Source organism: Polypterus senegalus, chromosome 9 (genome assembly GCF_016835505.1).
Source record: "Polypterus senegalus isolate Bchr_013 chromosome 9, ASM1683550v1, whole genome shotgun sequence".
Lineage (NCBI taxonomy): Eukaryota > Metazoa > Chordata > Cladistia > Polypteriformes > Polypteridae > Polypterus > Polypterus senegalus.
The window spans coordinates 48,739,944-48,755,814 of NC_053162.1; the positions used below are offsets into that span (position 1 = coordinate 48,739,944).

General features: G+C 35.7%; 2 protein-coding genes across 6 annotated transcripts in view; one reads left to right on the forward strand and one right to left on the reverse strand.

The window, feature by feature from the left end:
- On the reverse strand, positions 1–12,643 carry LOC120535333 (chemokine-like factor). Of its 5 annotated transcripts, none has more exons than XM_039763099.1 (5): positions 12,574–12,643; positions 11,372–11,493; positions 7,032–7,187; positions 6,851–6,946; positions 1–1,718 (listed from the first exon to the last, which is right to left on the reverse strand). In XM_039763099.1, exons 2-5 carry the CDS (start codon positions 11,429–11,431, stop codon positions 1,596–1,598), a joined length of 435 nt encoding a protein of 144 aa, XP_039619033.1. In that variant the 5' UTR covers positions 11,432–11,493; positions 12,574–12,643; the 3' UTR covers positions 1–1,595. The 5 variants fall into 5 exon arrangements, with proteins under 5 accessions (XP_039619033.1, XP_039619032.1, XP_039619034.1 ...); XM_039763098.1 differs by lacking the exon at positions 12,574–12,643 and adding an exon at positions 11,826–11,899; XM_039763100.1 differs by lacking the exon at positions 12,574–12,643 and adding an exon at positions 11,747–11,771.
- Positions 11,962–15,871, forward strand: part of tk2 (thymidine kinase 2) — a 25,776-nt gene continuing 21,866 nt past the window's right edge. Inside the window, exon 1 of the mRNA XM_039763097.1 lies at positions 11,962–12,345. Within this exon, the coding sequence (XP_039619031.1) occupies positions 12,156–12,345 (190 nt within the window). The 5' untranslated portion in view covers positions 11,962–12,155. The remainder of the gene's footprint in view (positions 12,346–15,871) is intronic.

Here is a 15,871-nt window from a genome sequence, read left to right on the forward strand (position 1 = left end):
TCGTATTTCATACATGCAAAACATTTAAATAAGATACAATTATACATAAAACCCCTTTAAATAGGAATACTGTGGGATTCACTTTTGTACAGCACATCAGTTGAAAATGATAGCACATAATAGTATATAAGTACTTACATTAGCATTGCATTTGTGCAGTTTAACTTATATCTCGTGTCATTCCTTCATTTGTTTTACTTTCTAATAATTACCAAAAACAAACTGACATATACCATATACACACATTTATATATACACACACACACACTGATGGAAAATGTAAAACAAATTACCAAACTGTAACTAATTCATGAAAATAACTCTGACTATTTACACCAGTTGTCTAGCAGTCTCTCTGTATTTTGTGTGCAGTCACCACTACTTTACACCTCTGGTGCATACAGTCAATACGTCTCTGAATCTGCAATTGTAGAATGTTATCCTTTTCCTGCATGAAGACGGACATTGACAGGCAGAAGGTCACATCTGCAGATGTTACATTAATGTTCAGTGTTGGGTTAAAGTCCGGAAAGAAGGCACAACAAGGCAGCACAGGCACACGTTCATTCCTCAGGATAGCTGTCACAATAGCATCTGTGTGTGGCCTGGGATTATCCTGCTGCAATGTTAAACACCTAGGAGGTGTGAGGGCAACTTTGTATGCAACTACGTTAGGCATAACTATTATTCTTTCATTACAGAAATTATTTGCAATGTTGCAAAGACTGCATGAACTGAATATTTAAGTTTAGTTAAAAGCACAGGTATATTTATTGGTTGTTAGGTGAGTATTTTATCCAATGCAGTCATAAAAGTATGAAATTACAGTGTAAATACTCCATGTAATTGCTAAACTTAACACCAGCTTAATTACTGTAAAACTGTTGGATTTGTCTAAAAAATACACAAAGTATGGAATATGTACAAAATAGCCTGACAAGGTTTATTTCATGTTATGACGCTCTGTATCTATTTCTGGTCTTAAAGGAAATACCAATATGAAAAAATATGTGATTAACAGAAGATGGCAGCAAAGTTAAATAGTCACAAGAAAAATGCAAAAGGAAGCTTACCATCACATCTGTGTTTTACATTTTCCCCATGAAAGCAGTTTCAGATCTCATACAAGTTTAAATGACATTTGGTAGCATGCCTTTTAAATAAGCCAAAAAATTCTAGCAGCTTCTGTTCCTTTGTAGCTGAAAAAGCTAGCAAATCACTAAGCCTACAGACAGCAATAATTGTTATTTTAACAAAATCTTGAAAACATATCAATATGTTCTGTAAGTTTAATCACATCTGCACTAATACATTACTGAATTAACTCATTTAAAAAAATATTTTTAGAAAATAAACACAATATCTAATACAGTATTAATACATTACTGATTATAAAATATTTTACAGTAAAATGCTCTGTTAAATCGTCTGAATATACTGGCATAAATATCAGCATAAAACTGACAAATTTATATATTGAAATACTGAAAATAGAAAAACAAGGTGTCATAATTAATAATAAAATAAACATATATAATACACAATTGTTAAACAATCCAGCAATATGATACAAATAAGTTACTTAAGTTATTTTCTCAACTTGTTTCAGGTTTATTTGTGGCTGAAATCTCAGGACGTCTACATTGATTAAAAGTAATTTTTGTGAAGAGTAGGTAGCCATCAGTAGCCAAGATTCCAGAAGCAATTAAACCAGTAATCTGTCAATAGAACAAAGAAGGATAAGGTGTTAAGGTGTATAGTGTTAAATTGTTCGTGTTTTTGAAAATATTAAGCTTACTTCCTTAAGTCCTGGATCATAGGGTGCCCAAGCCAGTCTGCAAAGGCAATGAATTCAAGGCCGGGAAACAACCCTGAAGAGGGAACCAGTCCATTCCAGGGTCCACTCATGCACACACCCACATTTAAACAAATTTCAAATTGCGAGAGAAAAAATCTAAGCAAACACAGGGAGAACGTGGAATCCCATGCTGTTAACGTCCAGGGGCCTCATTTATAAAGCATACATGTGCACAAAAAGAGGCTCAAAGTGTACATACTCAACTTCCCGTGACAAACATATTACACCTTAAAAACAATGGAACTGATGAACAAACATTATTTTAATTCCCTTTTAAAAGGTCCAAAGCTATATATTTGCACTGAGGGGCTCTTTGGTTTTTTGTCAGTATCAACTACTTGTCACTTCTTAGGGAACTGACCGACAGGTCAAAGGAATATCAAGCCAACAGCAAGCTTCTGTTTATGATGAACCATCTGCAATCAAAAGGTCTAATAAAAAAACTATTAAGACATATAAATGTGTGCTGTGTGTGCAGAGAGGTCATTGTACATTTTAAAAATAAACATAACCTGATGCAAGGGAAAAACCTTTGGCATTCGATGCCATAAATGGATGAATGGTAAACGTGAATGACATGTTGTTGCAGGAACTGTATTTACTCTTTGTTGTTCAGTGTTAGTGTGCACGATAATGTAAGAGTTGATGTATGCTTGAAAGAACTGGCAGCTATATTTATGAAAATATGATTGGCAGTTATATTCATGAAAATAAAAATTGCAAAATAGACATACCAGTAGATACAAAGATGGGGCTGCACCACCTCCACATCAACCTTCTGGCTGCACGTCTAAATGAACAACTAAAGAAATTTAACATCACCATCTAATTGGAAATGCACACGTGCCATGACAAAATAGCAGCAGCATTTTAACATATTGTATATCCATTGACAACAATACTTATCTAAATTCTGTTTTTGTTGTTATGTCATATAATGATGCAATAGTTCAAATGACAGAAAGATATCACAGCAGACAGCGGCACTTCTCTAAGTGGAGCCCAGTAGCTGTGGTAGTCTGTTTGTGTGTGTATCTGTCTGTCTCTACTGTCGCAGCGCTCATTACAACACAGTAAAATAATTCTTATGCTTTGGTTACCTTGTGCTACTGAGCTGCTGAATGGAAAATAGCAATTTTAACTTTTTATTTTATCTCAGCATCAAGTCCTTTGTTCAGTATCATTTACTTTCTCCTTGAAACCTTGGTGGTGTTTTAAACTGCCCAGACTGGAGGAAACTGGGAGTGGGGGTTCTTGGAAGAAACCTTGTGAGTGTACACTGTGTGCACAATTATTAGGCAAGTGAGTATTTTGACCATATCATCATTTTTAATGCGTATATTCCAACTCCAAGCTGTATTAACTTGAATGCTTATTGGATTTAAGCACGTCAGGTGATGTGTATTTGTGTAATGAGGGAGGGTGTGGCCTAAGGAGATCAACACCCTATATCAAGGTGTGCAGAATTATTAGGCAGCTAGTTTTCCTCAGGCAAAATGGGCCAAAAAAGAGATTTAACTGACTCTGAAAAGGCAAAAATTGTAAAAAGTCTTTCAGAGGGATGCAGCACTTTTGGAATTGCTAAGATATTGGTGTGTGATCACAGAACCATCAAACATTTTGTTGCAAATAGTCAACAGGGTCGCAAGAAACGTGTTGAGAACAAAAGACGCAAATTAGCTGCCAAAGATTTGAGAAGAATCAAACGTGAAGCTACCAGGAACCCATTATCCTCCAGTACTTTCATATTCCAGAGCTGCAACCTACCTGGAGTGCCCAGAAGTACAAGGTGTTCAGTGCTCAAAGACATGGCCAAGGTAAGGAGGGCTGAAACCCAACCACCACTGAACAAGAAACATAAGTTGAAACGTCAAAACTGGGCCAAGAAATATCTGAAGACAGATTTTTTTCAAAGGTTTTATGGACCGATGAGATGAGAGTGACTCTTGATGGACCAGATGGATGGACCTGTGGATCAGTAATGGGCACAGAGCTCCACTCCAACGTGGAGGTGGGGTACTGGTATGAGCTGGTATTTTTAAAGATGAGCTAGTTGGACCTTTTAGCATTGAAGATGAACTCAAAATCAACTCCCAAACCTACTGCCAGTTTTTTGAAGACACTTTCTTCAAACAGTGATACAGGAAAAGACCATGATTTTTATGCAGGCCAATGCTCCATCACTTGCATCGAAGTTCTCCACTGCGTGGCCAGCCAGTAAAGGCCTTAAAGATGAAGGAATAATGACATGGCCCCCCTTCCTCATCTGACCTAAACCCTATCGAGAACTTGTGGGCACTTCTTAAACGCTAGATTTACGGGGGAGAAAAACAATACACCTCTCTGAAGAGTGTCTGGGAGGCTGTAGTCACTGCTCCACAAAAAGCTGATCGTCAACAGATCAAGAAACTGACAGACTCCATGAATGGAAAGGCTTATGACTGTTATTGGAAAGAAGGGTGGCTATATTGGTCATTGATTGATTGATTTATTTTTTTTGAAATGTCAGAGATGTTTATTTGTAAATTTTGAGGTGTTTGTTTATTATTCTCACTATAACAGATGAAAATAAACAAGTGAGATGGGAACATTTTCATTTTTCCTTTAGTTGCATAATAAATCTGCACACTAATAGTTGCCTAATAATTGTGCGCACATATGTATTCCCCTGATGATGTTCACACTCACATTTCCGTTGTGAAACATTCAGGTTTCAGGTTTATTAACATTTTGGATTGACTGATAGCACTGTGTTTGTTCCATATTAAAATTAATCCTCAAAAATACAACTTGCCTAATAATTCTGCACTCCCTGTAGTGTTTGCAGTGCAGAATTATGCCACTATTCACTAAACACTTTTTAGCGGCTTGTTCTGGGACTTTGTTTTCTAATTTGAGAGTAACATCTTGTCCCGTGAGACTATGTGGTGGCTGGTTTGTTGGTAAGGTAACTGTCTAGGCCCTCAGTGTTTCATATGGCCTTTACTGTTTATTGTAACAGCAATCACTTCATTACATGTGCCAGGTGGTAGCAGCTACCCACTCAGGCACTGGTGGCTTACACCGTTCCAGGTTCCCAGAACACACAGGAGAGGTGCTATAATACAGCGCATGATCTTATGCACTCAGTTGTGGAGCACAGCCTGATACTTTTGAAGGCATGATCTTGATGTATCAGGAGGGAGCTGCTCTGTCAGCCAATGATGTTTTGCAACATTATGATTGCATATGTATGAAGTTGATTAGCAAACTGTATATATGGATGTTTCAAGGGGGCATTCAAGGCATGTTTACATACACACATTTACAGGATGATTGTGATGTATAAAGGTTAATTGTGTAGAAATGTGTGTGTGCCAGGTTTTATAAATCAGGTTTTTATTTTTGTGTGCATGTTTTACTGTTTTTCTTTTTTGAAGTGTGCTTATTTTCTCACTCAAATCCATGCAAAGTTTTGTAAATGAGGTACCAGGTGCAAGACTTTACCCAACAGCACTTTCCAAATGCTGCCACTCTTCTGATGGCTGTTAACATAGTCTCGCCTGTTTAATATTCTGTGTCTTTAGCTGTCTCCAAAAATATATACAGTATATTTGCTTTCTGGATCCTGTATCCACCCATACTCCTCTCTACAACTCAAAATATTCAGTATCTATGTGACATCAGTTTCTTTGACCTTGTACAGCCTGTATTAAATCCTTACTACAACTTGTGTTTGTATTGTAAATATCGTTCTGTTTCCTGCTGATGTGGTGTCTCCCACTGAGCTGTTTCCCTTATATCTCAATACTGATGTTCAAAGTGACTACAATCTCACTGCCCTGAAATAAACTGGCCTTATTATCATTGGGCTATATACAATATAAAAACAGAGTAGTAGATGAACAATTTACTACACCAATGAAATCATGTTTACTAAACTCCACTTTGGACCTACAAGAATACACCAATGAAATCATGAAAGAGAATGTCAATACAGTACACAGAGGTCCCCTCAGCCAGTGTCATGTGTTTAGTGTACAAGAAATTTGAGACAGTAATGCAAGAAATTATGTACCTTGCACTCCTACAAAATAATATGGAATAGAACAGTTTAAAATCTTTTAATGTCTCAAGACTGAGATCCATGAACTTGATGAATCTTAAGTCCTGGAATGATTTTGCTAACACCCAATTACATAAGAGTATCAATACAGTATTTTCAAATTATTTTCTTATGTACAGTTTGTGGTAACTCAGAATAAGACTTTTTATTTACTTCATTAATTCATTTGTTTTATGTTTTTGTTAAACTGTGTCTTAATCTTTACCAATGTTAACATATCAAAGGCAGAAAACACAGGATATGGTAAAAGGTAAAGGGCCTTAACAGTAATAACTGGCACATTCATCCATCTGTGAGAAATGAATTAACATGTCCTCATTTCGAGTGAGTGGAAACAGCTGAGCTGATTTGGGCTTGGAGCTAGAATGTCATCTGGGCACCTCCTAGGAAGAAAGAGCACTCAACAACAGATCTAGGACATGTTGGAGGAATTGCTGCATATACCTCAACTGAACAGAGAATTTGCTGAGGATGCTATGACTTGACTTAGGAAAATAATATATAAAGAGAAGTGCTACAACTACAGTACAGTACATTTCAGGGCAATATATTTGGCCCATGAAGTCTCCTTGTACCAGAGCTTAGTATGACAAATTCTGTAAATGCACTATAATAGTGCATTATTTAGTTTAAGAAAGTTTTTTATGTTTTTGCTGGTCCTTAACTACTGTTTTAATTGACTTGATTTAATATGACAATTCTTAATTTCTACTATTTCATTATTAGTCTAGTAATTGTTCTACACTTAAGAGCTTTATACTTTTTGAATGATGGTTTATAAACCATTTCATATAACTATTAATGAAATAAGGGTTTTGTTAATATAAAGACAAAATGTATAATCATGAAAGAGATGCCAAAAAAAAAAGTATACAGGTAGCACTCACCCCTCCTGCCAAAGTCCCATGTGCAGTATATGTGCTAACAGCAATTAAACACAAAATGCACATATACACTGCTGCAAAGGTTGAGTTTAAAATGTCCTATAAGAAGAAAAGATGGTTTAATTACTTCTGTATTTGTGTAATGTATATTGACACTGAATACAAGAATTAACTTTGATCTTACAATCAGAGGCCAGAATAAAATTGTTATCTTCTTGTTTAATTTTGTCAGATACAAGAGAAAAATCAGGAGACTTATCAGCAGTTCCAAGCAGGTTGCAGTAATATAAGGAGTGTCAGGAACGGAAGAAAAGCAAATAAGTGATACAAAGATAACAGCCTGAAAAGAAAACCAGAGGTAAGGATTTAGTTTATAATCACAAATACAGCATAGCATTGTTTTATTAACTACAAAAAATTAATTTTACTTCCAGTTTTATTACTGGGCGGCAAATATACAGTCGATAAGAACCTGGACACAAATAGAAGAACATACACAGGCATGGACCGCAATAGAAGTAAAATCCTGCAGTACTTCTTTGTATTCCTTGCTTTGTGCTCCAATAAACACACGTTATCGGCAATACACTAATAACCCAATTGTGCTCCACTCACTTAGAATCTGGAACCAATGTAGAAAGCATTTTAAGACGGAGAAGCTTCTTTCTGTGGCACCCCTGCAAAAGAACCACCTCTTTCAACCCTCACAAACATATGCAGTTTTAATATCTGGAAAAAAATTTGGAATTAACTTGCTTAGAGACCTTTATATAGACAACGTCTTTGCATCCTATGAACAATTACGCTCCAAATTTAACATTCCAGCTACAAATTTCTTTCACTATCTTCAAATCAGGAACTTTGTTAAACAGAACCTTCCAGATTTTCCTCATCTTGCACCCTCATCCACGCTGGAAAAATTATTGCTCAATTTCAAGGAGTTAGACTCCATCTCTACAATATATAAAATCCTTTTACAATCCCTTCCTTTCAAAGATCCAAGAGGACACTGGGAAAATGACCTCTCAATTAATATATCAGAAAAGGAGTGGAAAGTAGCAATGCAGAGAATTCACTCAAGCTCCATATGCACAAAGCATACAATTATACAACTCAAAACTATATATCGAGCACATCTGTCTCGACTAAAACTCTCCAAAATGTTTCCAGGGCATGATCCAACCTGCGAACGTTGCAACCAAGCCCCAGCCTCACTAGGTCACATGTTCTGGGCCTGCTCCAAATTAACATTATTCTGGACAAAAATTTTTAATTACCTCTCAGACAGTCTTGGACTCACAATCCCTCCTAACCCATTAACAGCTGTGTTTGGGGTTCTTCCAGAGGGTCTTAAAGTGGAGAAAGACAAACAAACTGTGATTGCATTCACTACACTGTTGGCACGCAGACTTATTCTGATAAACTGGAAGAACCCAAACTCTCCTCTTTTAAGTCAGTGGGAAACTGATGTGTTATATTATTTAAAATTGGAAAAAATCAAATACTCAGTTAGAGGATCTGTGCAGACTTTTTTCAAAACATGGCAGGATCTAATCAGTAATATTTTGAAATGATTTTATAAAGCACAGAGAATTTGTTGATTTAGGTATTTTTAAAAGCCTTAAATTTTACACCGTTTGGCTTGCTCTCTCTCTCAAGGGTGGGGATCGATCTGTTCTTAGCATAATTCTTTTTTTTGTAAAACTTGATTGCTATGTATTGATTGTAATAAAATAAATAAATAAATAAATAAATAAATAAATAAATAAATAAAATAAAAAAAAAAAATTAATTTTATGCATCCTAATTATAACCATTCAGGATCTCAAAGAGAGAGAGCATTCTTGGCACAGACAGAGACCACACCTCATGATAAATATTAACTTTATTACTTTGTGAATCACAATGTTGCAGAAAAAGAGGACATGCTGGGTACATGTGAGTGAACCAATGAAGTAAGCAGCAATTTGGAGGAAAGGCACCTTCAATTATATGTTATTGGTTAAACATGACTTATTTGAATATATTACAAGACATTATAAAGCATAATTTTAAAGTCTCCAAAAATCAATGTTTAAATTCTTTAAATTTAGCTGTAAATTTCAGTACTGTTATGTATAAAAAATCAGTCAGAGAATAACAGTAATATGTGGCATAATCTGGGGTTCCATTAATTATTTTGTAAAATGATCTGTAATAGTATTCAGACAGTTTAATATACTGCACTGTATCATAAACCAATTTGGATGCGTCAGTTAAAAAAATCCCATTGTATTTTCCTCTGTGCCCACTAGAGGTCAGGCTTTGTGTTTAATTTTTTTTTTATACTCAACTATAAACATTACTAAAACTGTAAAAAAAAATCCATAATTAAAGTGACTATACAATTTACAAACAGTCTGCTGCTAACTCTGATTTTGAGTTATATGTTCATCTTGTATAGAAAATACCATGTTTAGCACATTTAACAGCAGTCCATTATTTCCCAGCACTCTGTAAGCAAACATGATTGTTGTCTGCATAATCATGTAAATCTAATGAGTAATGATTGCCCATTTGCTTTTTGCAAAATATCAATTAGCCCTTCCCATGTATGGGCTCAGTTCCCTATTTTAAAAAGCAGAGTTGTCAACAAAAGTCTTCACCCTCCTCTATTGCAAATAGAAACAACATTCTTAAAACCCACTTAGCCTAATTCAGGGCTTCTCGGAGCCTACAGCCTAACCTGACAGCATTGGTTAGGAACCAAAAAGGGCCACTCAGACACACACAACTGCTCATATAAGGCTACATTAGAGTCACCGAATTGCAGTTGAGAAAAATCTTCACACAGAGAATGTGTTTCAGAGTATGCTCATGAAAACATCTGCACTCAATGAAATCAAACCAGTTATATTTCTCATGCACTGTATACCTTTGGGACACAGAAAGAAAGGGAATACCTAAAAAAAATATGTAACTTGACAAAAATCATGAATTAATTGGTCATATAATGTAGGTCTCTGGAGCTGTGAAGCAGTAGTGCTAACAGCTTTGCCGTCTTGCCAACACTGCTCTGACTTGCCTATCACCTATCACATATGTCATATTTATTTATTTATTATTTGGCTGACTCCTTTATCCAAGATGACTTACAAAATCTGAGAGACACAATTTGTTACATTTCTTTTTTCCACATGCAGCCCAGGCTGATGAAGTAACTTTCTTATGGTCGCACAAGGTCAGTAATGGTATTTGAACCCATAACCTCAGGGTTTGAAGCCCAAAGCCTCACCTACTACGCCACACTTTAATTATGTAGAGGAGAATTTGACTTCGATAAAAATGACAAATGATACTGAAACTAAAGTAAACAAAAAACAAAAACACCAACAACATGCAATGTGCAATCTAACTTTACCTGTTATCATCCTAAAGTATAACGTTTAACCTGTTTCAAGCCTTCTATAATTATTTGCTACTGCCTATTGTAGTAATAGTTTTAAATGTGCCTTATCACAGAGTAGTATGAAATTGATCTGTCTGTGAAAAGACAGTTTCCCCTCGGGGATTAACAAGTATATCGAATCAAAATTAAATCGAAGATCAAAATCTTTAAAATATAATGTGCTAACATCATATCGCACTGCAGTAGTTTCTTGTATTTTCCACTACGAAAGGGGAAGTTGCTGTACTCTGAGCTCCCAGACCAAAACAGAATTTGCAAAATATGCTGCATTTTTGTTTTTTTAATGTTTTTAAGTGCTGATAAAGACTGTTAAAAATGAGGCAGTGATCAACTCTAAGATAGCACTGTTCATGCTGTGCTTTATTTTTCTTAACACAGTAATGCAATATATATATAGAGTGCATCCAGAAAGTATTCTGGATCTCAATTAAATCTCAATTAAACTTTTTTCACATTGTCATTATGGGGTGTTGTGTGTAGAATTCAGAGGAAAAAATATGAATTTAATCTATTTTGGAATAAGGCTGTAACCTAACAAATTGTGGAAAAAGTGATGCACTGTGAATACTTTCTGGATGCACTTTAAATACACACATGGACAACTTCAAATAGCTCCAGGTGTTTTTGAAAAGTAGCTGCTGTGTTTTTGTAGTTGTACATTACAGTTATGAAATCAGTTAGTAAACAAGACTTTTTTCGATTTAGTTTGTTTCTGCCTCTTAATTAAATCAAATACTCAGAGGTGATTTTATGAAACTTATTTAGGTAAAGAACACTTTCTGTTGCTTGGGACACCCGGGAAGTAAATGCACATTGTTTACTTTTCTTAAGATATACAGTATATGTAGATATACATATAACCATAAGCAGAAGATGTAGAGCTGTACTTTTTAAGGAAGATAAAATCAACATTAGACGGAAAGGGGTAATCGTGCCATGACTGTACACTTAAAAGTTGAGTGGCATTTTTTGTTTATTTAAAAGCATAATAAACAAGTTCATTTGATTTGTGAATCGATCGGAAAAACAATACTCGATATCCACTGCCAACGCGCTTTAATCTTCACAATTCTTACCATTTCTGCGATCTTCAGGACGCCTCTTCGAGACTGGGGGTAAGCTGCGTCAACGTCCATATTAACTGATCGTGCGGCTTAACTCTGCTCTTCTTCCGTTATTTCTTACTGACTACATCTTCCTTGATTGCGTACACGATAAAAAAAAACCATACTATTATGATAGCTTTTACGTCATATTTGTGCAATAAACCAAACGTGTTTTGTATGCGATCTGTAACCAGTACATTGCTAAAGAGTCATGCAACCCGGTACCGACTATCATGAAAAACAAAGACACCCAAACCAGATGTATAAAGCTATTCAGTATGTAGTAAAAAAGGGAGACATTTAGTAGGCATCGTGTTAATAACAAAGGCAGACATTCTAAATTACCATTTAATGAATACTGGTGTAGCACGCTGATAAAGTTAAAACTGTATCAACTGTTTTTTTTTTTTTTTCCCAAACATACCGTCAGGTCGTTTAGGTTTATAGATATGATTGAGGGCTGGCGTGGGCGTGTCCGTTCACAGGGTGCTGTGTCACGTTCTCCACCACTATGCGCAAGAACACTAGGGTCTAGATGCCTCTGGTGGTCAGATTTAGCTCATGTATTTGTCCATTTATAACTGGAGTGCTCCAGCGGTAAACTTTTATTTTTCAGCGCGTGTCAAACAGCATGACATGTAAATTGGGCTCTTCTTGCAGGAAATGCAATTCTGACAGGAGGAAGTGAACTGTATACACGCCACAACGGAATAAGCCATAAATACAAAAAGGCAAAGACGTAAGATGCAACAGCATGCCTTTTGCTGAAATAATTCGGAGACTCGTGGATCACTGTAGCAGACTGACGGGGAAACTTCCTCTTAATTGCAGCAACCGACTTCCTGTTTACGGGGGTCTGGACATCTGCGCATTTACGCGTGCGCGTCCACCGGCGAGCCTGGTGGGCCTTCGGCGGTACAGCACCACAGACCGGCGCTGTTGTGGTAAGGACAGTCATTTGCTCTGGCCTTCAGTCCCAATGTCGTCATTGGCGAACAAAGGAAATTGTTACTAGTCTGCATTCAATGCGAGATGAGGTTTAGAGTGTTAGACAAGTGAGACATTGTATTTAGCATTTTCCTCTTTGGTTGAGCTCCAATGTACTTCATTTGCACTCGAGAAATAACATATTTATATAGTGCCCTAACACTGAAGTGCCACTGTGTACGTACATATTTTCACAATTGAACGTTCATCCATCCATTTTCCTAACCCGCTTATCCAGGGAAGGGTCGTGTGGCATACGAAGTCTTATCTCAGCAATCATTGGGCGCAGGGCAGGAACAACATTAGGAGTGGGCGTCATTCTCGCGCAAGGGGCACACAGACACCACTTGGGAATTAACGCTATGGTACCCGTCCACGTTGTGCGGGTGAGAACTAAGCAGACAGCTTTGTTGGTTATAGCGTTGATTAATGAGAAGCACACAAGGTGGTGGACGAATGTGTGGCGCTCTTCACTGAGTGCAGGCGCAGGGCGCCGTGAACACATTCTCAGTTAAAATGCAAGTATAGATTATACACATAATTACTAAATACGTAATTAGTACATATAAAGATAAATATTTATTAAGCATAAGGAAAACAAAGTAGAAAGTAATCGAAACCAACGATATCTGTCCGTTAATTAATTGAACTACGGCCAGCTGACAGTAGACAAAATAAAAATTCTAAGAGAGAATGTCAAAGATCAGACAAAATCAGACACAGCCAATCGATGCGTTTTCCGAATCTTTTAAATGAAGTTGTGTTGCTGCAGGAGGTGTGCTGATTTCAGCTGCCATGGGTGCAAAGGGGAGAAGCAGCCCAGAATGAGGCACACAGTTCATCATTATAACTTAGAACAGCCTTTTGTACTGCATCCACTGAAAAGTAGTACTATGTTTAAAGGATTTTGTTACATGGTCATAATCAGAAGCCATGCATTTGCAAGTTTGGCAACAATTAGTTTGTATTTATGTATTTCAGTTGTAATCTTGAGAACCTTACTGCAGTAATGATCAGTTATAATGTTTTATCAAATTGCATAAACCCCCATTTCAAGCTTTTTGAAAATCTGGAGTACATTTTCTTGTTTTTCTAATTTAGTGTGTACACATATGTGATTAGACTTGATGGAGTAACGTGTGGCTAAGTTACTTAAGTCTCAATTAATTGTATCCTTTCCAATGTGCATGACTGTGTTTCAAATTGCCCAATGGTAAGAATGCTTAATTTTTTGGATTTATCCCTGTCCCATAATGTTGGGATATGTACTGGCTCTCTGTATTGTGGAATTACTGAAAAATGGATTGATTTGTGTATGTGAGTGCTCTTCAGAATGTTGCTTATTTGGGTATTAAGTTTATTCTCAGTCACCTTTTAAGAGGCAGACACATTTTTATTAAATAGGGACTGATAGTCTGATTAGAAACAGAAATATTTAGAAAAATAAAATCTTCAGAAGTGAATCAGGAAGATAATTCAGTTTCAGTTAATTAATATTATTCAACAAATCACTTTACAAAGTTCCAGAGGAAAAGGAAAACACAATTAATGAAACATTTTGAGTCTTTAACTTGAATGGAAAGGTAAATAAGTCACCTTAAACAAGAACCTTGATAAGAGACATACGTTGGCACTTGATTTAAGATGTTGATTGCATTTAACATTTCCAAAATATCAGAATTTTAACTGAATAGCAAAATTTATTACATATCAGCATGTGCGTATGTGACATTCATTATGAGTATTTTGCATTTCTGACCTAAGCTGGGAGTGCAAGTGTATCATCTTGTTATAGGTGTGCCATAGACACACTTCTTAGGGATTAGTATATTAAGTCTATTTTTAAATAGCTGTTATATTCTAATTTTTCATTTCTTTTTTTTTTCTTTTTATTGATTTTATTATAATCATTCCAAAGAGAGATCAATTTTTACAAAAAATAGGATTGAAAACAAAACATCCCAACCCCCACCACTGAGAAAGAGAGTATGGCCAATGGAGTAAAACTTAAAGCTGCTCAAAATACATAAATTGATGAGTTTAATAGGCAGAAAAAAAAAAACAAATGTGAAGAAAATTATTTCCTTTAAGATCTTATTCTAAAATATAATTGATTATGTCCTGCCAGGTTTTGAAAAAGTTATTTTCTTGATTTTATGACTTTTATAACATATAAGTGATCCTTTATTATTTTTAGACAATTATACATCAAATACCTTTTTGAATTTTGTTAAGCAATCAGTCTAGTTTGATACCATAAAGAATTATTCCTTTTTCTGTTTTCACACAAGGAGGCAGCTTTGTTTTTTTCATAATATATCTTGCTTTGGAATAGAGCAGTGATTAGCATTGCTACATCTCAGTTCAGTTAAATAATGAGCCACATACTAAAGGACACCAGTAGTAATTAGAAGGAAGTACGTTCAAGATGAAATCCAGTAAGCACTTCATCACAAAAAGAGTCATGGGATTTGGAACAAATTACCAAATCATATACAGGTAGTTAAATTGACATTGACAACTTTTTAAAAATAACTGGATATGATATTGGGACAACTTGGCTATTAACTAATCAGACAGGTTTTATTGAATGTATGGCCCTTTTTAATTTATCACGCCTACTAGGTGTTCTACCTGACTTTGTTTCTAAGCATGATAAAATGTAAATTACATATGTAAAATAACTAAAAAACACATCTGACATTTATGACCACCCTCATCACCGCAGACAGATATGTATTATTTAGCGTCCTGTGCTTCTGAGCTTTAGACCTTGTGAAATTTTACTGTCAAGTTAAATGCAAGATTTAGAAAAACAATCAACTTTTTCAGCAAAAAACAATTCAATGAACAGAAATGCAAATTATCTCAGAAGTTCAGTAACAATACTGAAATGTTCTAAAGAATGTAGAATGCAGCACAACTCAGTCACTGTGAGACAAGTGAGGGTCAAGTAGCACACGTTCTCCTCATCCCAGTGCAGATCCTCACAGAGTCTGCCCTCTATCATTGCCACTGTTACTCCACCTCAAGCTGGACTCTTATCACAAATGGGTAATTTGTTTGCTTATTTTTTGCCCTAGACAAGAATTGAATGTGACCTTATTCATTTGTCATAAAATGAGCATTGAGAAAAGAGGGAACAGATTTATGGTATGATCAACCATTAAAGAGTTATTGAGCAGCAAATGTAAAACTCATCCTTTTTCAACACATATACTTTATAATTTTCAGTATAAATTGTGGTACACATAAACACCTGAAATTGGTAACATTTTGTTATGCAGTCATTTCTAATTCTTTTGAAGTAAAAAACACATCAGTATCAAGAATAAGAATATGATAGGTTCAGACTGCCTTTACTTTCAAACTGTTTAAGTAAGGCGCACTAATGAACTGTTGCTGCCATCTAGCACATATGTTGTGCTATTAGTTTAGTATTATTTCGGCTAATACTGTAATGGCAACTTTTAGTGAGATTGT